Consider the following 22430-nt stretch of genomic DNA (forward strand, 5'->3'; position numbering starts at 1 on the left):
GAAGTTGTCATCAGGTTTTTGAAGCACGTATAATATTTCGGTTAAACGAGTCAAGTATTTATTCAAGCTCAGTTTTCGAGGAACGTAAGCTAAGCTTGAACGCAGTGTTTTTCAACCTACATCGACTAAACATCATGTAAAATCGCCTCGTCTTGAACGCAGTCATGATGCAGTTAAGCGTCTCGAATGAAACCAAGGATCTCGAAGAATCCGTCTATTTCAAGAAGTACACTCTCGCGGTTTTCGGGGATTCTGGAGTGGGAAAAAGTTCCATTGTCCGTCATCTTGTGGGTGAGAAGTATATACCCGATCACGTGCCTACGGTTGAAGAATTCTACATTAAGCCAATAACTCACAGAAACAGAGCTTACGAGCTTCAAATCATCGACACATCAGGAACGTACGAGTTTCCTGCCATGAGAAGAATTGCTATCCATAAGGCCGACGCAGCAGTTTTGGTGTATTCTCTGGACAAGCCAGAATCCTTCACGAAGCTGGAAAGATACATGGATGAAATCGAGAGCTGTTGCGCCGAAAGAAACCGGAAAATTCCTGTCATTATTGTGTCTAACAAATCAGATATTCCTAATTTGTCGGAGCCAACGTTTGTCAACGCGAATGGACTAAAAATTAGCGCGTGTGTCTACCTGGAGGGGAAATTTAAGTGCCAATGGCTGGCTACTTCGGCCAAATTCAATCTCAACATTGATTCGATATTCCACAAAATGTTGGACAAACTGAGTCCGGATAAAAACTTAGTAAGGAAGAAAAGTAGTATCCTTAAGCAAATTCTGCGTTGACTCGACGCTAACATTTTCAACTTCTAAGGAAATATTGCCGAGCGTATACGATATGTTGACCATGCATCGCCGGTATTCGGCGAAAATACATCCATAAGCGCTTCATTTCAATTAACAGAGACTGAATTACGTCAGTCCATTTGTAATAATAGTTCATGTCAATGCTATTCCATTATAGTTTGCTCTGTTTTTTCATGTTTGTCTAGAAATCGCCACTCGTGTTGTAGCACAGTATAAAATTGGTACTTACGTGTAAAAGGTGGCAGATTTCAAAACAGTTATATTCATTTGCACTTACTCAATCGGAAAAAATCGCTAAACTTACAAAATTTATATGATTTCATAAAGCCCAGATCTCAGAGGCAATAGTTAACGATCAGCTGAGAGTCATAGTTCCATCTTTGAACAGAATAATTTCTCGTGTTACAAACTATGAAAAAAACCCCGGAAATTTACAATTTCAGGGGTGTTCTTCGAAATTAGGTCCTCAGACTCAACAGAGTAGACTCTCGAAATTGTTTCCTCGGTGTTTTGAGCAGTTAAACTGACTGATTTTTAAAATGACAGTCGACGAGAAGGATTGAAAACAGTTGTTGTTGTGCGATGTTTACGCAAGACCTAGTTTATATCTTCCTGTACATATCTTTATCTCCCAGGACTAACGTTATCCTCGTCTCGGGATATCCTTTTGGAAATTAGGTTTGTTCGGAATTAATTGATCTTTTCCAATGAAATAATTAGTTTTCTTTTTGTGTGAAATTATATGCTTTATGGTGGTTTTTGATAACATGGCATGCCTGACTTAAATTAAACGATGTACAAAGGTTGCCATTTGTTGTGGAACGGAAGACATGGGCTCAGATAACTAAGGTTGGTGTCATTTTGGGCATAATACTATATTCAGAGCATCGAGAATAATATCAGCATCATAAATAAAATTTTTTTAGCATACATGTGACTATTTACATGTAACAAAGCACGCAGGGGAGACTACGTCTCGTGCTTCTCCCCACTTCTTAAATGGGGTTAAATGGCTTTTATATGCTCTCAAATCAAGTATAAAAAGGAGCATTATACAAATTCATAAGCATAATTTTGGAAATACGTCTCTGTTTTCCGGGGTGACGCTCAAAGGCATAAAGCTCGAATTTTCGAGCATGATATTTCTGACCCTAGGAACACTTCGAAAAGTTCGAGATCATTCTTTTAGTCACGCGAAATGTCTGGAAGTCATCCAATTAGGAAAATTTCGTAGATCGAAACTTGAACGAGTGAACATATTTAAGTCCAAACACTCGAAATAAAAGTCTAAAGTACGAACATTTTGACCAACTGTCCTCCTCAATATAACAACGATTCAATTTTGTACAAAAATTACTAAAAAACACGTTAATATTTCTCTCCTCGGTGACAGAGAAATATTTCACTTAACAGAGTCTACCTCAATGCGTAAAAATTTAACGAGCATTCTAAAACTGCTTCCCAAAATAGACTTTAAATGAGGACGTAAAAATCCCTTAAAAAATTAACCCTTCCAACAGACTAAAATTCTTATCTCAGAATTTTATAATCTATAAACGCGTGTGTTTCTTTGCAAACAAGCCCACTGCTGTGGAAATTGCTTAAGTCCTGGACAATGATTCTACTACGCTCGTAGTTTGGTATCAAAGTCTACTTTTACTTCAATGGTAACGAATTCCCAATCTCGCATTTTCCAAAAATAAGCAGCGTAAAAGTTAGATTTCCCCTTACAAAAAGTGACATTTTTTAAAATCCGTCTTTTTTATGTGTTCTATACGATTTTTTTTTTTTTTTTTTTTTAACTTATTGAACTTTATTCCAGAAGTTAGTGGCTTATTCAGTCCAAAATCCTTCCCTTTGGCCCTCAGTCTATCTTCAAGTTTCCATTCATTTCTTGACTCGATTTTTTCTCGATCCCTTCTTTGCTCTCAGCAGAAGGCAGTAAAGACAAGCTCAACAAATATTCGTAGAAAAATTCTTGAAGCAAACCACTGAAAAACCAAAGTGGCGCGTATTCGAGCGCGATCAGCCCCATGATGTCATACTTGTAATGGCTGTAGTCCCAGGTACGCGCGGAAAATTGATTGAGGACGAGGCCACCAAAAAATTCCCACGTGTAAGCCATTTGAACCCAAATTAAGCCGCGCCAAAATACCGATAAACGATTTCTTATGTGGACGTATACTTGTTCACCGCAAAAACTACAGGTGCCATAAATAAAGAAGGACCAAATGGAAGAGTATCCTTTGAACTTGAAGTCGGTGAAATTGGAAGCCACAAAGTCAAACAATGAAGTGAAGACTATTTCATAAGCAAATCCAAGCATGCCGTATATAAGCAGCCGAAACCAAGGGTTTACAGCCATGATGTACTCACGAAGAGAAAAAAATTACCTAGAAGAGAGAGAAAGAATTAAAACGTTCGTGATTATTACAGAAAGGGAGGGATACATAAGTGTGTTATTAACCGATAGGTCAATGTAGCTGAATACTGCCCTCTTTTAATCAGAAATTCTATGGACTGACAGGATGTCGTGTCCCAAAACCAAAAAGGGTACGCGGTCAATATTCGCCCTTTTGATCAAACAAGTTTGAACAATAAATTATTCATTACTGGCACAAAGATTCCACCAATAAATGTAAAAAGAAAAAAAATCACTACACTTACCGGGGTTTTCTTTTATACAAATTAGTAACAATTTCTATCGTTAAAGCCTAATAAACCCGCCCGTCAAACAAAAAAAAACTGATACCACACGGAGCCGATGAAAACTCAAAGTAAATACACGAAGGCGAAAATGATTATAAGTAGTTAGATACATTGTACTTTGTGTTTGCCTCCATAGAAATAGTATTGGAAAATATCCAATCAATTATGTTTCGAATCATTGTGATTAAACACTGTTTGACACGGTAGGACACCTTTAAAACACTAATGTCTCGCAGAAATACTTTTTCTGAACCAGTTAATCAGAAAAATGCAAGTACGGAGTCCCCCACTTTTACTAATGAACGATTTACACCGGATGAAACTACTCTGTAAAGTATTTTTCAACATCAAAGATCTATAACAGGCTGACAATTATTTCCAAGGCAATAAAACAGCTTAACAGGTAATATATTGACAAACACAATGCCTATTGTGTCAGAAAAATCACACTTTTCATCGTGAAATTAGGACTCACCAAATCAACAACTCCATAGAAATTTCTGCCAAGTGCCTTTGACCAGTAACCACCGAAGTTAACGATACCAACATTGTATTGGCGATAGTAGAATCGCGACGATTTTCAGTAGCAATAAATTATATTTAATCCATGTGCTTATTTCGGTTTAGCTGAGAGGTACTAAATTTTGTTTTGTCATTCACAGATGGAGATTTTATCACATTTGAGCAGTTGTTTGTTGTGCAAATACTACTAAATTTCACGGTCTATGACCGAGGTGTCATAAATGACTCGTGGTAACCAAACGATTCTAGGACAAAGTATAGCAGTTACGGGGCAAAAAAAAGCAGAAGTCTTCATAAATGGTGAATGAATAGTGGCTGTACTTTGAAAGAGTCAATTAAGCTGTCATACGTTTCAGTTCCGCCCGGCTCGCTTGCTGTGAAAATTTTCAATTTATTTAATCGCCTTTCCACCTCACGAGTCCCACGCAAACACGATTTATCTATTTTTACAGAAGATTAGACGCTGAAAATGGAGTAAATAATAATATCCTTACCTGTGTGAGAGGTAATTCCTCAATTTGAACAGCAAGCAATTTTGCGAACAACCGGCGGTGCTTGTCGAGTAATGGTTAGTAAACAAAGTATTACTACCGCGTAAGACTAGAAACTACTTATTCCCAGTCCCCAGTCTCTTTCCTATCATTGCGAAAAAATGGCGGTCGTTGTAAATGGTGATCCCGAGTATTGTTATTAGTTTTTTCGTTATGGCGAGTATGAATCCGAAAACTTCACCGTTTCCAGGTGGTTTTGACCTTCGGCATCGCCTTAAGTTCACTCAAGAGGGTTTAGAAGACGATCTGTGGTATGTAACGCATCTTTCAATGAGGTAAGAGCCTATATGCATTCAGTTGCACGAACATTTGCAAACTCTCATGTTCTTCTGGTACAAACAATCTGTTTGCAAATGTTATAAATTATTTTTGATGAAAGACTGGTGCAGAGTATAGCTTCTTTCAAGAGATCTATTAAATTTCGAAATCAGTGGGAACATATACAACATATATAGCATATAATATATAGATTTAACCAAGCCTAAAAGCGGAGCTCGCATTTTTTTTTCCTGCACGTCCCAAGGGCACAACGCCTTGCCCCGGCCAGGACTAGAACCCTGGTCGTCCGCCTCGGAGCTCAGTGCACTGACCACTGGACTACTGGAGAAAGAGTGGCTTTGGCGTGCCCGCGGTACAGTTGACCACGCATGTTAAAAGTAGCATCTTGTACGGTCGGTCGTACGGTCGTAAGTCCAAATTTTTTCGGCTTGATGGGTTACTACTACCATTTTGTATAATTATGGGGCTACGCTCTGTGAGCTCCATTATTATTAAAATTAATTAATTGATAAATTGTTAAATTAATAAAATTAATAAATTATCATTAATAATAAATAAATTGATTAATTAATATATATATCTGACTAGCAAATGGGAAGTCTTAGGGCATGCACAGGAACCCATTGTCATTTATTTTTCTTAAGCATTTTGAAAGTTCATTTTACATCGTAAGGGTAGCATTAACACAATTATTTTTTATTATTTTCCATACTCCAAACATTTATATTCCGCTGTTTTCCTTAGCTTGTTTCTATCTTTGCCACAATGTTTGATAGGGCTTTTATATATTACAATTTCAGCCCAAAACAAGACATGTTTGCAGTTGGAGGTAACAAGAGTGTAGATTAGTTTATTGTTTTTATGTTTTTCTAGTTATCTCAAGCTGAGATCCAGACCTGAGTGCCAGCCTGACTAAGACCTTATTTCATAAAAAATTTATTTAGTTATGTATTTTAACATTCATGTGGATTAATTAGTTTTAATTTTAATACCTATTCATAGGACCACAAGGCTCTATTAAGCTTTTAAACATGGACACCCTTCTTTATGTTGCAGATTTTAAAGGTGAAGTTTTGATCTCATTATTAAATGGATGTTCAATTGATATAATAAATACTTTATGTTATTTTCACTGTGCCTATAGAGAGGCTGTCCTAATAGAAAAACACAAAAGTCCTAATGTTTCTTTTGACCAGCAGTGACTGAACAGATGAGGGTTGGATAGATTTTCCTTTTAATCTTATTTTGAGTTTGGTTCTTTATAGTCTACACATATTTGTTTAAACTCTTATACAGCTTTCAAAATAGATGAAACAAAGAAATTTTAAGTGGTTGGCTTGATATCTTAGGAAAATTGGAAAAACTAGAGCATACTTTAAATAACTCACCCAGATGATTTCTATTGAAGCATAAGATAGAGAGATTTTTACATCATTGTATATTTCACTTTTAATTAACAGCTCATTCTGCAAGGATTACAGGTATAGAATATTGTCATACTAATGAACACTGCTTCTGGTCCACATCCATGGATACTGCGCTTAGGTTTGTAAATTAATCATTATAGCAGCTCTAAAGGGATGCTTACATGCACAGGCATGATTAGAGACTTTAGTAATGGAAAATTTTCGTGATTGTGCAATGCTCCTTCTTAAAAATTTCTTTTGAAAAAATGAGAAAGTAACTGATGATTTACAATAAATGGCTTCCAATTACAGTCACAATCTTCCACCTATGTCATTGTTTGAAAGGTTTGATATTTACTACAGAAGTTTTTGCAATCCCAGATTCAATTTTGAAGTACTCGTAGTTGAGACACTGAATTTTTGGATGGCTGATTGCTTCCCCCATAATGATGAATTATTTTAACTCTCACTTTTTTTGTGATTTTGTTTTTATTTAATAATTAGTTACTGGGATTCAAGAAAGGCATTTAAAGCACCAGTTTACAGGATCCTGAGTATGTTATAAAATTATCTTTGCATGATTATTATTACAGGGTATTTACCGGTAATCATTTTTGATGAGAATCCTACATTCCACAATGTGATCTTTTTTACAAGATCTTGTTATTTATTTCTTGAGAATTCCCTTCTGACTTAGTACAGGAAGCAACTATACATTCTTGCAGTATGTTGTTATTCTTTGATGGGATTTAGCTTATCCAAGTTTCCAGAGCCCCAGGCTTTCACCATAACAATTGTTTCCAGTACCATGCTGTAACATGTTCACAAAATAATGGAACCCAAAAAAAGTTTCTCATTGACACATTCAGCCCTATTGTTTAAAATTTAAGTGAAAGGTGTTTTCTTGCTCTGATTTTTAGTCAAGAAATTCTTCAGTTTTGAATCTGCTTATTTATTAAGTTAGATCAGTTGTCTAAGTTCTCTCTTGTTTGCCATCTTGTATCATTCCCATAGTGCATTGCATGTTACCAGAGTTGGTGGCCCTCATGTTCAACAATCGATATGGTGTCAAAGGACTTTGGCTATTTTTGTTATGAAAGTATCCAAGTTCCATTTTGATGTACTTTAAACAACAAGTGATCATCCTGTCTCCTGAGTTCAAAGATATTAATGATGGGTTCCCCATGAATTTTCACAGAACCAAAAAATAGTTACAGATGGGTTCCCATGGTCTTTAAGCACAAAACCTAAAAATTGTTCTCAATGGAATTTGAAATCCTAGGGTTTGGTTTCTAGAGCATGAAGCTACTAGGAGTATATTAATTACTTTCGCCTGGATGGGAAAACAACCTTTTATAAGGTTACCCCTAGGCTTTTTATAGGCTTCTCTGACAATATGCCATTTTACAGTTGTGTACTTAAAGTTGCCAAGCCTTTGAATTTGAAGGTGACCTTGTTGTGATAGATACCAGTATCTAGTTAGAATCCTAACAAATTAATTTACAAGGTCAACCTTAGCTTTACTCCTATTCAAAGGCTTGGCAACCAAGCACATAACTGTAAAATGGAGGTAAAGGGTCAAACCCAGAGCTCTGGACTTGGAGTCCCTCCAAATGATCTTCTCATGATCATGTTTGTATAATTCTAGGGCTGAGCTGCCTATCAGTGATTGGTGGACTTGATTCCCTTACCTCCATGTAATCAGGCTCAGAATGCTTTTAATGATAATGAGTTTTCTTTTCCTTCAGGCCCAAACAACTGCTCTTTTACTGCTTGTGGTTTGAATTGTTCAGATGAAATTGTTGCAGCTGCTACAGAGCCTTATGGTGAAGATGTCTGTCTCTACCTATGGTAAGATCCTACTCATCAGCAAAAATGTATTTCTCTAGATGAATAAGACCTCATCAAGACATATAATATTCTCTCTTAACCCTTTACACCCTAACATCAATATGCATATTCTCCACACACCTTTCCATACAGCTCTTATGGTGCTGACTAGGAGTATTTGTTTAACAGTCAAGAGCTGTTGATGATCATTTCCTTTCATCTCATGACTTTGATGTGTGATTCAGGGGTGATATTGTTAGGAGAAATTAGATTCTAGTCACTCTTTGTGGTCAAAGGGTTAAGAGGTGTGAGGTTTATGCTTATTTTCACCCCTCACTCCCCCACTTTCTTAAAATTTAAATGCTCGAAATTGAGTTCTTATGGACTTTTTTAAAATTTCCATTGAAGCTAAAATTATTGACCAAACAACAGATGAACAATCTTATCTTACAGCAGTTCTATACACTCCCCCCCTCTTTTAAATTCCTTGATGAGTAACTATTGGTATTGATTGAATTATATGAATCAGCTTTTACTATAAGTCCTAGTGGGGCATGTGTTGCAAGACAAATCATGTAGTTTGAGTTTACCTGGGCACTAAGATGCATTCTCTGGGTGGAAAGTAAGTGTTATCTCAAATGACACGAAGTGTTATCTCAAATGACATGAAATAAATCTTATTTGACCTCTGAGTGACATGTGACCAAGTGTTCCTTAAGGGTAACTGCAGTTACTGTTGGTAATAGCAGAGAGTTAAGCCCAGTTAAAGAACTTGGGCTTTGCCATGGCTTGAATTCATTCCTTCTAGATACCCTTTGGGTGCTACCACCAACTGAGCTATGGAACCTCAAAGTTGGGATTGAGAAAAAGTTTAATGAATGCCTTTTTTTTAAAATTCTGATTTCTTAGTAACTTACTGTCAATTTCAGCGCACGCATTAAAGCAAAATGCCAAGCCAATTTCCAAAGAGAAAAGGTCACAACAAGCAGAACTGTTCATCACTGGAAACTGAAAATTATTGTGTGAAACATGGTATTAATAATGATTAAGTGACAAAAATTGCTCCATATTTGCCCTGGCACTAATGCATACTCGTCAACTAAGCGCTTTAGCGACTAAGCAATTTGCAACAAAGCAGATGCTTCTTGCTAAACCAACCCAATAGTGCAGTTTCATTGAAAATTTCTGCACAAAATTGCGAATTCATTATCAGTCTCTGAATTTGGTAAGGTATGGACCAAATGCAGTGACACTGCACATGGTTGATACAGGTTTCCCTTACAGGTTATTTTGCTCTCTTTGGGATGTTTGGTTGTTAAGTAATTAATTTTTGATGAAGGACAAGGTAGTGGTCTGTGGCTTGGGTCAGGTTGTCAAAACATGTTGCTGCTGCTGATAACAGTCTTCTGCAGGACTAATCCCTCACCCATGCGATCAGACTTTGTGATCATGAATAATCTTAGGAAAGCACAAGAGGTGTCTTATGATGAACGAGAAAGGGGCTGTACAATATTCCTATCCTTACATGCTTTGGGACTTGTCATAATCCTTTGTATTATTTACTGGTGGTGACCATGGAATATTCACGTAATGCTGATGAAGCACATATTTTTGTGTATTAAGGAAAAGATCAAGTCAAGATGATCTGTTTACCAACAATTCATTTATTCTTTCCATAGGGATATTAGACAACTTAATGCTGAAAAGTTGCTGCAGACTCACATGGATATGTACACAGACTCGCATAATAGTGAAATTACTCAGGTATCACTGTAGCCTGTTGGGATGGTGATTTATCTCTTGAGCTTTTCTCTCACAGTGCCTCTCTCTGCCCAAGGGTATAAATATTTATAATAAAAACTAATAAATAAATAACTATTTGTATTCAGGAAGGTTTCTAGTTAAAGCCCTCCTCAGTTGTCTGTAGTTGAAAATCCAGTTATACAAGGCTATGTGTCAGAATAACAAACTGTGTCAAAGCTCAAGGCATATGGTTTCATAGATTTAATTTACATGTGTGTTTACTGTTTACTATTTACTTAATGCAGATCCAGTTCAATCCACTTCAGACTCATCAAATGGCAACTGGCTCCACTGTATGTACAGTTTTTGTATTATTTTAAATTGAAATAATAAATACTGATGAATAATTAGGAAAGCCTTAAACTAACGATAGTTCTGATCAATCAGGGTTTTGGTGTCCACAAAAAGAAGACATTGCGAGCATTTTTGGCCAGAACTTCCATTCCAGATCCCATCAACGGTTTTTCATGCTCAAATTTGTATTCTCTCTATGCTTTCCTGCTTTTTGCTGACCAAAAAGAAAAGGAAATTGTATTAAGACTTCTCTATACTCCTCTACTAATGGAAATTTAACTGCTTTTGTTGTCACTGATGATTACAACCTAACATCAGTATGTATATTCTCCATACTGTCCTATGATGCTGACAAGGAGATTTTCTTTAACCCTTTAACTCCATGAGTGACCAAGACAGAATTTCTCCTTACAATATCAATACGATATCAATCAGAAGCATGATAAGAATTTAAGTAAAGTTATCAATGAATGGATTATTAGTTGATCTCATACCAAATTCTCTTAGCTACAGCTACTCTAATTCACTGAGGTACAGTAGCTTACAGTACTGTAACTATTAGAATTGCACAGTCGATAGTAAGGAGAATTTCCAATGAGATCTTGGGAGTGAAAGGGTTGGTGATCATTTCTACTCTAGTGACCCCAATGTTTGATTCAGCAGTAATATTATAGGGGGAAATTAGTCACTCTTAGGGTGTTCAGGATTAAGGGACTGCCGTAAGTTCTTTCATCTTACGGTGTAACTTACTTTTATTGATGTTTTTCTACAGGATGGTTTGATCTGTTTATTTGATGTATCTAAAGGAAATGAAGATGATGCCCTGGACTCAGTACTAAACACAGGATCCTCTGTGGTATGTGCTTTGATAAATGTTTAATCATAAAATGGGGTAAACAAGAGTGAGACTGCCTTTGGGTAGATTTGAGGAAAGCCAAGAAAGCCTTAGTCTTAGAAAATATTAAAATTATGTTTTTGTTTTTTTTTCAATATATACTTTTGTATCAAAGGAGTCCTACAAGCACTTGTTAACCCATTGTTGGAAAGAGAGTCAGAGAGTGTGCACTCTCACTTCAATAGTAATATTCCCTTTTTCAAAATTCTTTGGATTAATCCCTCATGTTTTTCATGCATGCAAAGCTCCAGTTGATAAGGGGTCTCAGGTCAAACAAGATACTAAGAGGCTGCTATGTTTGTCTCAGAAATAATTAAAATTTAACAGCTCCTCACCACTTAATTCATAATGCAGAAACTACATATGAGAACTGAGAGGAGTGTGTAATCTGCTGAGTGACTTATCTTGAGTCTGCAAGAGATTTAGCCTGTGATTATTATTGATCATGTGCAGATAAGCTGAGATTAAACTGAACTAAACTGATCTGAATTGTCATCTTGATTTTGTTTTGTCCAAACTTTGAGTATTTTTGTTGTGTTGCTGTTGTTTAAACCATGTTTCAAGCTTGTGATTACATCAAACTGAATGTTTACACAAGAAACTTACATAAATAAGCCAGGGTATGTTAGCTTAATACAGTAAGAGCCTTTTCTCATCTGGTTTGATGTGAAACGAGTTCACTCTTCTTTGATGCTTTTGTCATGTTACTTTTTAGTGATTGAAAAATTACAATAAATTTTTTGATGATGTTTTTGCGGTATGTTTTTGTAATCAAGGTTTGGCTGATAACCTTTAGTGGGACCTTGATTATTCTGGATATCACAAAAACTAAATCTAATAATTATTTTATGATACATTGAATGAAAAAAAAATGGTCTGAAGAAACTGGACCTGATAATTTATTTGCGAACATGTAAAAATATACAAATCAACAAGCCACACAAAGGGCAAGAACTTGACATGATTACCCTTAGAAATCATTTAAAGTGGTCATACATGAAATGATTACCTGTGAGCTTGAGTGTCCTTGACATGATTATTGTACAATCTGCAGCCATATGTGGATGACATCCTGGGTGCTGATTTCAAAAATCCATTGTATGCTTTCGGCCTATCAGAAAAGAAATAGTGATTTGAATGTACAGTAATGAACTATATTCCTTTCCTTGTAGAGTCAAATTGGTTATTTTGGTCCAAAGTTGGCAGACCTCTATTGTCTGACTCATATTGAGACTCTTCAGCTGTGGGATACTGTTGAGGTATGGGTCTCTTTGGGTGTTTTGTTTGATATCACTGCATTTGGTATGCAGTAGACTTTATTTACGTCCAATGTCTATACTGAAATTAATGTAACATTATTTGCTCAAATGTTCTTTGAACTGTTCAAACAAGTATACACAGAACAAATTTAAGAGATCATTGCAGCTAAGAACACTACTGAACTAGTAGTTGAAAATAGGACCTGAAAAAAATTCAGGCCCATTTTCAACTACTAGTTCAGTAGTGTTCTTAGCTGCGAGGATCTCTTAAATTCGTTTCTTCACCGCGATGCAAATATATGAATTTCATATATCTAAAATCATTATTCATCACCTGGATGGTTTATTTGGACCCAACATATTGATCAGCTCCCAGTTGGCTTGTTAGCTCAGTTGGTAGAAGGCTGCACCGGTATTGCAGAGGTCATGGGTTCAAATCTCGTACGGTCCTGAATTTTTTTCAGGTCTTATTTTCAACTACTAGTTCAGTAGTGTTCTTAGCTGCGAGGATCTCTTAAATTCGTCTCTTCACCGCAGTGCAAATATATGAATTTCATATATCTAAAATCATTATTCATCACTTGGATGGTTTATTTGAACCCAACATATTGACCAGCTCCCAGTTGGCTTGTTAGCTCAGTTGGTAGAAGGCTGCACCGGTATTGCAGAGGTCATGGGTTCAAATCTCGTACGGTCCTGAATTTTTTTCAGGTCTTATTTTCAAATACTAGTTCAGCAGTGTTCTTAGCTGCGAGGATCTCTTAAATTCGTCTCTTCACCGCAGTGCAAATATGTGAATTTCATATATCTAAAATCATTAAGTATACACAGGTTTTTCTGTAAACTTTGCAGTTTGTGCTCTACATTTGTAAGTTGCTCGTGAAGCCCGAAGAAAGAATTCGTAATCGGAGAGAGTAAGTGAGATGGTTGGGAGAACAGGAAATTTGCAGTAAGAATATGTGCTCGTCGCTGATGTGTGTCTTTCTTTCTCAGGGTACAATGACTACACATTTCACCAACCCCAGGGAAGAAAATGGGGTAAGCGTACGACCAGCTGCTCAAGATCAATGCAATAGTCTGATAAATTTCCTTGACTTTATTTTTACATTTATTTTCTTTTTTATTCTGTGCTATTTTCTGCTCTTTATTAACTACCAAACCAAAGTTTTGCTCAGTGAGTTTCCATTAATCCGCATAAATGTCAACTGGTGCACATCACTGGGTCTTTTATTGGTTTCCAGAGCAAGAAGCATGTGCAGTAAGAAGACTCCCCATGGTGAATATTAACCAGTTACACCCTAATATCAGTATGCATATTCTCCATACTGTTCTCCATACATTTGCTAAAGTGCTGGAATGGAGAATTTGTTTTAAAAACGGGAGCCTCTGTAGTTAGTGATCATTTCCTTCATTATCTTGACCTTAATGTTTGATTCAGGGTTGATGTTGTAACAAGGAATTACACGCTAGTCTTTCTTACAGGTTTAAAGGTTAACTGTTAGTTATCGCTCAGCTGGTCATCGTTTTTTCTCTGACAGTTCAAGGGTCCTTGTGCACACTCTTGGTTAGAGAGAGGCAACAGGAGGGTTTTTACAAAGCACAATGGTCAAAATGACAAAGTCAATAAAAGTTCCTCCTATCTCCAGCTTAGATTATCACTAGTTTCAAGGTTTTACGTCTACCACCAAGTGGAGATTGGTAGAGTGGACGGAAAAATGTTACGACTTTTTCTCGTAACGACTCGATAAAAGACCCCTCCTGTGGAAGAGCAAGGTGTGATAACCAAGTAACCTCAATTTAAATGTTTGACTTCTAATTTGCAGACTGAAGACAATTTTGACTACTTCGTCAATTGCATCCATCACCCAACAGAAAAACAGTTGTACTTTGTTGGAGGCACAAACAGGTGTGTTTGCCAGATTTTTGTCTTCTTTACCCTAGTCACAGGAGTTTTAATAGAAGCCGTTTACCGGTGGTCCACCACTGTCTGTTGAGCCGGCCCTCGTGGTTGGGTTTCGAGCCGTCTCGTGTACCATCGGCAGCCACTTATGGAAAAAAAAATTATTGTCAACCCTTTAGTTTGTGTTATTTTCTTATGATGGACGATAAACAATACCCTGAGTATGTCAGGGGAAGAGTTGGTTTTCTCCTCTTAGTTGAGACTGTTTTAGACAGTCGCCTTTGATTTTCATGTTATGTCATCTTTGTTTCCGTTAGTGGCCGCCTTCATGTGTTTCATGTCAAAGATTCTGAGTTGGAGCCGGTTTGCCCTTTGATGGGAGGACACACTTCCACCGTCAGATGTCTTCAGTGGGATTACAAAGTTAGTATTTACAAAAAAAACCGATGGTAAATTTCTTGCTATTCAAATGCACAAAATATTTTAAGGAATAACGTTTTCCTCTCTCTCAAACGTCTGCCTCTACGCTAGCTGCGTTATTGATCTCCCTCCTATCCTGAATAGTAATGTTGTTGCTTTTATTGTAAAATTTGGGAAAGGAGTGAAAGGCGGGAATAGCATTGATGAAATGGGGAAGGGTGGAATGGATGTTCCCGATGAGGGTTCGAACCAATAATCTCCTGGTATTAAGCTTGAGTCTCTTCGAAACTTGGAAGAAATTCGCGACAGCAAGGGTCAGTGAAAGGAAGACTATGAAATGTTTAGGGTGGGGCCGCCTCACCATGAAGGAGCAGCAATATGCGCCTTGTCCATTCGAGCTTTGACGTAGCGATATGCTCTAACTTTGCGAGCAAATTTTCCCGAGCAAAAACTTCATGTTGCTGTGCTTTTCAATCGTGACTTTGGGTTTCTTTTGTTTTCTCTTTTTCTTTTTCGATTTTAGTCTGAGACCCTTTTGACCGGAGGGGAAGATTCTATAATTTCCTGTTGGAGGTCTGCAAGGCCTCAGACGAGCGCGGCAGGCAAGGTGGGTAGATTATCGCGTTTCTCTTTCCTGATATGAAAAAAATAAATTACATCATATTAATTTTATTGTGTTGGCCTAATTAGAGCAACAAGCATATGGCGACGGGGGGGAAAAGGGGCTCATTAAATGGTGGCTGGAAATTATGGAAATTTATACTTATAAAAGTCAAACAGGAAATAAAATAATGCGAGAAGACTTTGTTACTGAATATTTTATGCAAAGGTGTACTTTACGTAAAAAACTTGCTACGTAACCGGCGAACTTGGGTCGCCAAATTTACAAATGTCGCCGTAAATTTAGTCGCCGTGGTTTGGAGCACTGGTTTCACACTCTCGCATTACTATAAAGTTGGGCACGCCTTGAGTATTTCTTATATCGCCACGTATGTAACTTCCAGAAATTGGCATTTTGATATCTGCACATGAACGAAACACCTAGATTTATGTATGAAACAACTGGATTTATTTCGCTCAAGCGCGCGCCATAAATCCGAGCGGCAACAAACCAGATTCCGTAACTAGCAGCGCGGACTGGGGAAACGAGGTTTGTGGAATATATTTTTTATCTCTGGGTTCGACTAGAGGGGGGAGATTATAATTCAAACAAGGTTTTGAATTCAGCAGGCCGCACAGTGAACATGGCCCGCTAAAGTAGCCAATCATAGCGCTCGTACAAACCAAGAGATATAGTTACAGTATAGTAATAATTGATTATCATTAATATACCTTTCAGAGCAAAGTAGGTTGTCAAATAGTGGCATAAGTTAATCTTGATCTCTAATTACACATTTTAGTATATTTTACGGTATTCTTGTTGTATATATTTCAGTCTGCAGACTGGCCTTCGGGATTTGACACAATTAACATTACGTGTCCATTCCGATTAAAGGGTCTTTTTCTGTTTTATTGGCGACTGACATGTATATATCAAGTTTGAGAGCTCTCTTTGTTAGTCTAGCAATGAAACTCTCAATCCACATACTTCTTTGAAATCAATCTTGACGCTAAGCTTGGCAATTAGGAAGTCCTTATTCAAGCTAAGGGTCAAATAGGGGATTTTTACTATAATCTGTAGAGGAACGCTTGGAATATTTATAAAGTCCAGATTGCGGATTGAGGAAGGAGATTGACCCCGGAAACAGAGGCCAATAGTGATCTCAATCTACTATTTTCCTAAGAAGTAATACTTCAAGATTTTGCCAATATATCTCGACTTGCAAGTGCTAATCTGATGTTCCTTCCCACTTATATTGTGAATAACGATCTTTGAATTTTTGGATTTCCCTTTTGCTCTGTTTTATTAATCCGGAAAGTTTTAAAGCAATGAAGAAATTCCATTCTTGGAAAGGTTTTAGTTACGTCTAAGAGCTAAGAGGAACAGAATTTCTCAGTCGTGGTTTTCAATTCTCTAAATTACTTGGTAAAGTCTTTCCTTTCCTTGAATTAGATCCGATATATGCTCGCTATTTTTGAATTTTCAAGCATTAGGAAAATCTTATACAACTATCCTACTAATACAGTTGAGCATTTACTTCCTAATGCTTTGACTTGTAAGGATTTGTTTCCTTGATAAATGGCAAAAACTAGAGTCATGACTGAGCAAACTTTCCACCAGTTGACCCGCCAAATTACCGAATATTTTCCCTCGCGCGCGAACTAGTCTAATTCTGTCACGTGACACAGTTTGCACAAACTAAAACGGCGAAATATTTGTGTTATTACACTGGTGATATTCCTCGAGTTTGAAACCTGCCCAATAAAATATAAATCTTCGTTTAAAGTCAAATTCAAGATTGTTTTGCTTTTGTTACAAATGAGAAACAAACCTATTTCATTCGCTCTCAAAGAGCGGTTTGGTTATAAGAGCGGATGATATCAACAGACAAGTACCGGGCATATTTTCGTGCCAAATGGGGAACCTTTTTTTATAGCGGTATCCACCTAAACCTCCAAATCAAAATGCCGCAAAAAGACACTTCACATGCTGAAGGCCGAGCGGTTGTTGCACAGCAGTGCTCATCCTCAAGCAAAGTTGTGCTTTTCGATTCACGTAAACGTTCCCCTCAGAGAACAAGTCTAAAAGTGGCACTATGATGAACTCGTGGATAAACTGTGCTGAGTCTAATTTGAATACACTTCTATTGTGCTGAAAGCCAAGGGTCATTTTTTTCATTTTGCCGGGTAAAATCAAAGGTTGCAAAATAAACCTGCTATTTAATTTCGATCCGACCAAAATTGGGAAATGTCAGTATTTTACATTTTGATCAATTTCGCGGTACGTATCCGACTTAAGTCCTTCCCAATTAATCGGCTCGCCATCTTCAGTAAGCTGCATGCTCTTCCTAGACTCGTAGGGCTTTTCTGATGAGACAAAATTTTGCATCTCCACATTACTCCTTCCAATGCTTTGCACATCCGCGACTAGAAAGGAAAACCGAAAGTTCGGTTCCCTCTATTTCCGTGAACCTGAACCGCTTGTGCCTTAAATTATCGGCTGTTTCTATCCCCTTTGTTGTTGTCGTGTTCTTTTCAACTCTGTATTTAAAGGTACATTTACCACTTATACCGCTCGACGACCTGTTTATCACTAATTTTTTTGTCTTCCCCCACTGTTAAATTTTTGAAGGAAGATTGTGAGCGTGTTTACAACAAAGGTTTCAGTTTGTATTTGAACTACTATCAACCCATTATCGCTAGTAATAATGTTATTGTTGTACTGCGTCATCTTAAATTATTTTTTGGTTCATTCCTCGATATGCCGGCTGATCGACAGACTTAGGCCGCCATTCACTGCATGGTGACTCGAGAATTTCATTAAATGTAGTGTTTGGCATATTTTTCCCTGCTGCTTTGTCATCTTAACCTTGGCTTTCAAACAAATTCAAACTTAGCCCAAGGTCGTGCCAAATGATTTGAAATTGCATTAGCTGATTATACATATTTTGCATAGATGCACTTACCGCTGCTTGTTTAAGAGTCAGATGTCACCAGTCTGGCTGTACAAACTTAACGACAAGCTCGAAGAAATGTTTAGATCTGTTAACACCGGAAGGAAACAATGTAAAGCACTTACAAGTCGAGTTTTATTTGACGTTTTTCCGTTACAGGCTGAATCAGGCATGAAGGACAAATTAAAAGTTCACGGAAACAAGCCTTACAACAAACCGGCCGGTGACGCACAAGAGACGTAACCGCGCGTGATCTGTTGGCAGCGCTCGACAGCGCTTCTGAAGCTGTAGAGGCAAATACCGTCTGGGAAGTCACATCACTTTAAGGAGGAAATACTTCGACACATTCGAAACTGCTGAGCACTAATGCGACTATTTCGAGTTTGTCGCTCGAAATCCGTTCCAATCTTCTCCGTACTTAAACATCGGCGTTCCTCTTTCACTCATTCTTACTTCTTTGGTGTTTATCTACACAAGCAAACGGCTTCTATTTAATATTTTAAAGTAACTTCCTTACGATAGTTTGATGCCAGTATTTTTTGCAACGTCAAAATTAGCTTTTACTGATTGAAATAGGAAGAAATTCGAGTATAGTGACTAAATCGTTTAAATGAACTCTGAACCGAACCTAGGAATCAATCAAAAGAGAATCACCATGGCTGAAGATGGAGAAGATTGAAAAAGATTGCAAATGAGGAATTATAGAGGAATATTTTTAAGATACCTAGGCCGCGACACAGCTCCCGTAAGGTTTTAATTTATTTAAGGGCACCTGTCCAAGACGCCAGTACGACACAAAAATTTCCGCGATCGTTGATACTGTATGCCTCGGAAGGCAACTTTTACACGTTTTTTTTTAGCATCACTCAGTTTATTTTAGGACCCCAGATGTAAGAATTCATGGTTGCATGTTAGCAGCCGAAAACGGCTAACGGTGTGCGTGGGTAACCCGGCGAGAGTGACGCAACAGAGTCACGATAGCTTGTGGAAAGATAGAATGACCACCCAGAACTATTCAGACACTTCTGGCACATACCGGCGAGGACTAAAACTGAGAGAGACAGTTTTGATAAGCTTGCCAGCAGCGCCCCCCTAGAATTAAGTTATTATTTTTGTTATTTTCATTTCCACGTGCCGCTATTTACGCCACTCAGGCATCACGTTCACTTCGGCAGCTCATAGTAAGCCCCTTATAAGTTGGCATCAACTACTTCTTCTCCGGAGCTCATCAATCCATAGGAGTGAGTAGCATCCAATTTCTCCTCATAATATTACTAGTGAATATAGCATGTAGGTCACAAGGATAAAGGAAGTCATAAAATCTGAAGGAGCTATTGATTGTTAAAAAAATTTCCTATGTTACTACCTAGGAAATGTATAGAATGTGCATACTGATAGTAGGATGTAAAGGGAACGACTCCTCTTTACACACTGTCGCTATGATGATTCGAGTATGGTAACTTTCTATTGTGTCACAAGGTAACTCGAACTGAGAGGCGTGCCATTTTGTCTGAAAGTACAAGTACGATTTCAAATCGAAATTACATGACACGAAATTATACTGTTTTTTATATATCCATTTTATAATTGTCCTTCATCGTTATTCGGAATCGATCATCAAATCCGTTTATTGACAAAAGGTGCTAGCAACACTTCTCAAATTGATCGACTATGAGTGTAACAGGCTTCGAAATCTGATTGTTTCAGTAAAAGATGCAATTAGAACAAGAAATCGTGCGATTCGTAAATAAATCGCACTGCTATGAGTCAATCAGATTACACGATAAACCAGTTATTTCATTATGGACTTACATGCATGTGTATGAATGTAAAAAGTTCAAGCCGTAAAGGTTATGATCAAATGCTTCAGCTGTAATTTCTGTACGGTTCACGCGTTTATAGATGATCGCAAACTTTCTCTTAAGATATTTTACTAAGGAGGACGTTTTACACTTAATTACTGTTACGAATGAAATGACTAATTTGTAAATAAAGTTGACAAATTTATGATGTTATCAAGCTTTCTTCAGTTTTTAAAATGTAATCATAAAAAGTTGTAAACCCCGCGCACTACTGAGTAAGGGGGGACAGTGCATGGTCTGGGAAAGAACTCTTGTACGTAGCGAGTCGAAGTTCAGAATGAATCGAGTAGAAGTGGGAGATATGGGAAACCTTCGTGTCGTTAGAAGGATACCTCAACATCCGTTTTAAGAAACAACTAACCACAGTAAAGAGGTGTATTCCTACTTCTCGTTTAACCTCTATAGTCCTAGCCACGCTCACATGCATGAAAATTACTCGCTCCAAAACTTTTACACGTATCTGCTGATCTAAGTGCAGATCTAAAATTACCACATTTGAAAGTTTTACCAAATTGTAAGCATTTTCCCCTGCACATTTGTAAGTCGCCACTAGGCGTGACTTTTATAAAGAACTGAACAGTACTTCAACTATCATACGTATAAAAAAATAACAAAATTTTCAATTCCTTTTCATCATTGTTACTAGTTCACGGGACCGTCTTCGTCCTTGGTATAATCTTAGATATAAACGTAAGATCGCATGAAAGTGTAGGGTTCCATATTTGAACTATAACAGCAAACAACTTAGCTTTTCATATACGTCAAAAAATCACGGTAACAGGAACTGGCCAATCATAGATGGATCCCTGCTCTTGGACTGGTGAAACACCTTTTTTTATCACTGCATTCTAGAACGAGTTCGGAATAAGTCGTTGAATTTACGAAATATCGCATAACAAGATTAACTTTTGGCGGCAAATCATCAAAAATTAACGCTACTGCTGCTACTACCAAGAGTAGTCTTACTTCCACCAAGGCTACAACCACCACTATTGCTATTTCTCCTATCGTTCTGATTACAATTTTTTCTGTTATCGCTTCATCTTAAGGAGCGTTATGCTTGGCTGTGTGATTTGCTGGTTTTCATAGCTGTGATTGCGCGCATATCCGAGATGTGCTCTCCCACAGCTCCTTTTTATCGTGAGCACCCAAGCTTCTGGAATTTCTATTTCACTGTGTCCATGTTGAAGAAGCGGGGGTGAAGTCTTTTACGAAAGTGTGTGTAACAGCGGGATCACGATCATTAAACGTTCCAGTGCGGGGCAGTGATTTATGAATACCCTTTTTAACGCCAAGAAAGCATTTTTCAAATATTTTGAAAGCGAAATTCTATTGGAAAAAGTGCCATCTAAGTACTCATAATATTATTATCATAATTAAAAAAAAAACAGTAGATTGAATGAGACAATGGACAAAGGTTCCCAACCGAGCGGGAAAACGCGAATGGCGATTGCTTGCTTCAGATCAGAGTTTCGATTCTCTACAGAAATCGAGTAGGTAACTCTCAAATCGCAAAAATATAAATTTTTGATAAAAACAGTTTTTCAATTTGAAACAACACGAAGCATCGCTGACGCCGACAGTTATTGTTGCATAAGCAGTGGTATAATAGTTGCCAAACCCACCCCTGAGAACACCACAACATGACGCACGCCTTCCATTTCCGGTGCCAAACCACTTTTAAAAATCCTTCGTTTCATTTTCCACTGGAATGATAACAATAATTATAAACTTCCGACCTTACCGGTGTACGCCTCGAGCAAGAAAACTAAGCCACCTACAATTTTCTCCTTCACTGATTTCACTCCATTGAAAGGCGTCAATGAGATCGATCGAGGAAACAGATAAAAACTTAAGAAAAAACAGCCATACAGTCAAATCCCTTTTAGCGACATTGTAATTCTAACGAAATTAAAATCAAGGATTGGTGCCTTCTTTAGAAAAATAATTTTTGTCACGTTTTGGGAAGAACAACAAGGCGGCAAGCTATTTTTACTGAGGAAAAAAAAAAAGGATTCAAGCAACATCTTCTTGACTGAATGCCAAAAACAGTTCAAAGCACGTCCAAATATGACAGGTTTTAGAAACGGATGCCGAATTCGGCAACCTTTCATATTCAAGAATGACCTTCCACGCAGAAATCTGCCAGCAATATTTCCTACCCGTCTGGCGACAACTGTCGGGCCACAAACGGATCCTTCCACTTAGAACATAGATTCAATTATTCAAGACTGAAAATAGCTGGCGTCGTAACTTCTATCAGACTATGAAGAGTTGTAAACCTTCTATCTAAGTCAACTAAACAATTGAAAAGAGAGGTTTTCT

General features: G+C 37.5%; 3 protein-coding genes across 3 annotated transcripts; 2 read left to right on the forward strand and 1 right to left on the reverse strand.

Annotated features, from left to right (window-relative positions):
- The first annotated feature begins 62 nt into the window (after window positions 1-62).
- LOC131797715 (ras-related protein Rap-2a) lies at window positions 63-1775 on the forward strand. The gene has a single exon (XM_059115378.2). The coding sequence runs from the start codon at window positions 165-167 to the stop codon at window positions 798-800; it is 636 nt and encodes a 211-aa protein (XP_058971361.2). The 5' UTR covers window positions 63-164; the 3' UTR covers window positions 801-1775.
- Window positions 1776-1790: 15 nt separating this feature from the next.
- Window positions 1791-4613, reverse strand: LOC131797731 (transmembrane protein 229B-like). Its single transcript, XM_059115402.2, has 2 exons — window positions 4547-4613; window positions 1791-3214 (listed from the first exon to the last, which is right to left on the reverse strand). Exon 2 carries the CDS (start codon window positions 3184-3186, stop codon window positions 2686-2688), a length of 501 nt encoding a protein of 166 aa, XP_058971385.1. The 5' UTR covers window positions 3187-3214; window positions 4547-4613; the 3' UTR covers window positions 1791-2685.
- Window positions 4614-4705: 92 nt separating this feature from the next.
- LOC131797647 (WD repeat-containing protein 89) lies at window positions 4706-20237 on the forward strand. Its single transcript, XM_059115299.2, has 15 exons — window positions 4706-4878; window positions 5683-5711; window positions 5885-5947; window positions 6343-6427; window positions 6793-6842; window positions 8037-8139; window positions 9798-9882; window positions 10167-10214; window positions 10988-11071; window positions 12283-12369; window positions 13363-13407; window positions 14193-14275; window positions 14587-14692; window positions 15213-15296; window positions 18403-20237. Exons 1-15 carry the CDS (start codon window positions 4721-4723, stop codon window positions 18484-18486), a joined length of 1194 nt encoding a protein of 397 aa, XP_058971282.2. The 5' UTR covers window positions 4706-4720; the 3' UTR covers window positions 18487-20237.
- Window positions 20238-22430: the final 2193 nt, after the last annotated feature.

The sequence above is a fragment of the Pocillopora verrucosa genome, chromosome 3 (genome assembly GCF_036669915.1).
Source record: "Pocillopora verrucosa isolate sample1 chromosome 3, ASM3666991v2, whole genome shotgun sequence".
NCBI lineage: Eukaryota > Metazoa > Cnidaria > Anthozoa > Scleractinia > Pocilloporidae > Pocillopora > Pocillopora verrucosa.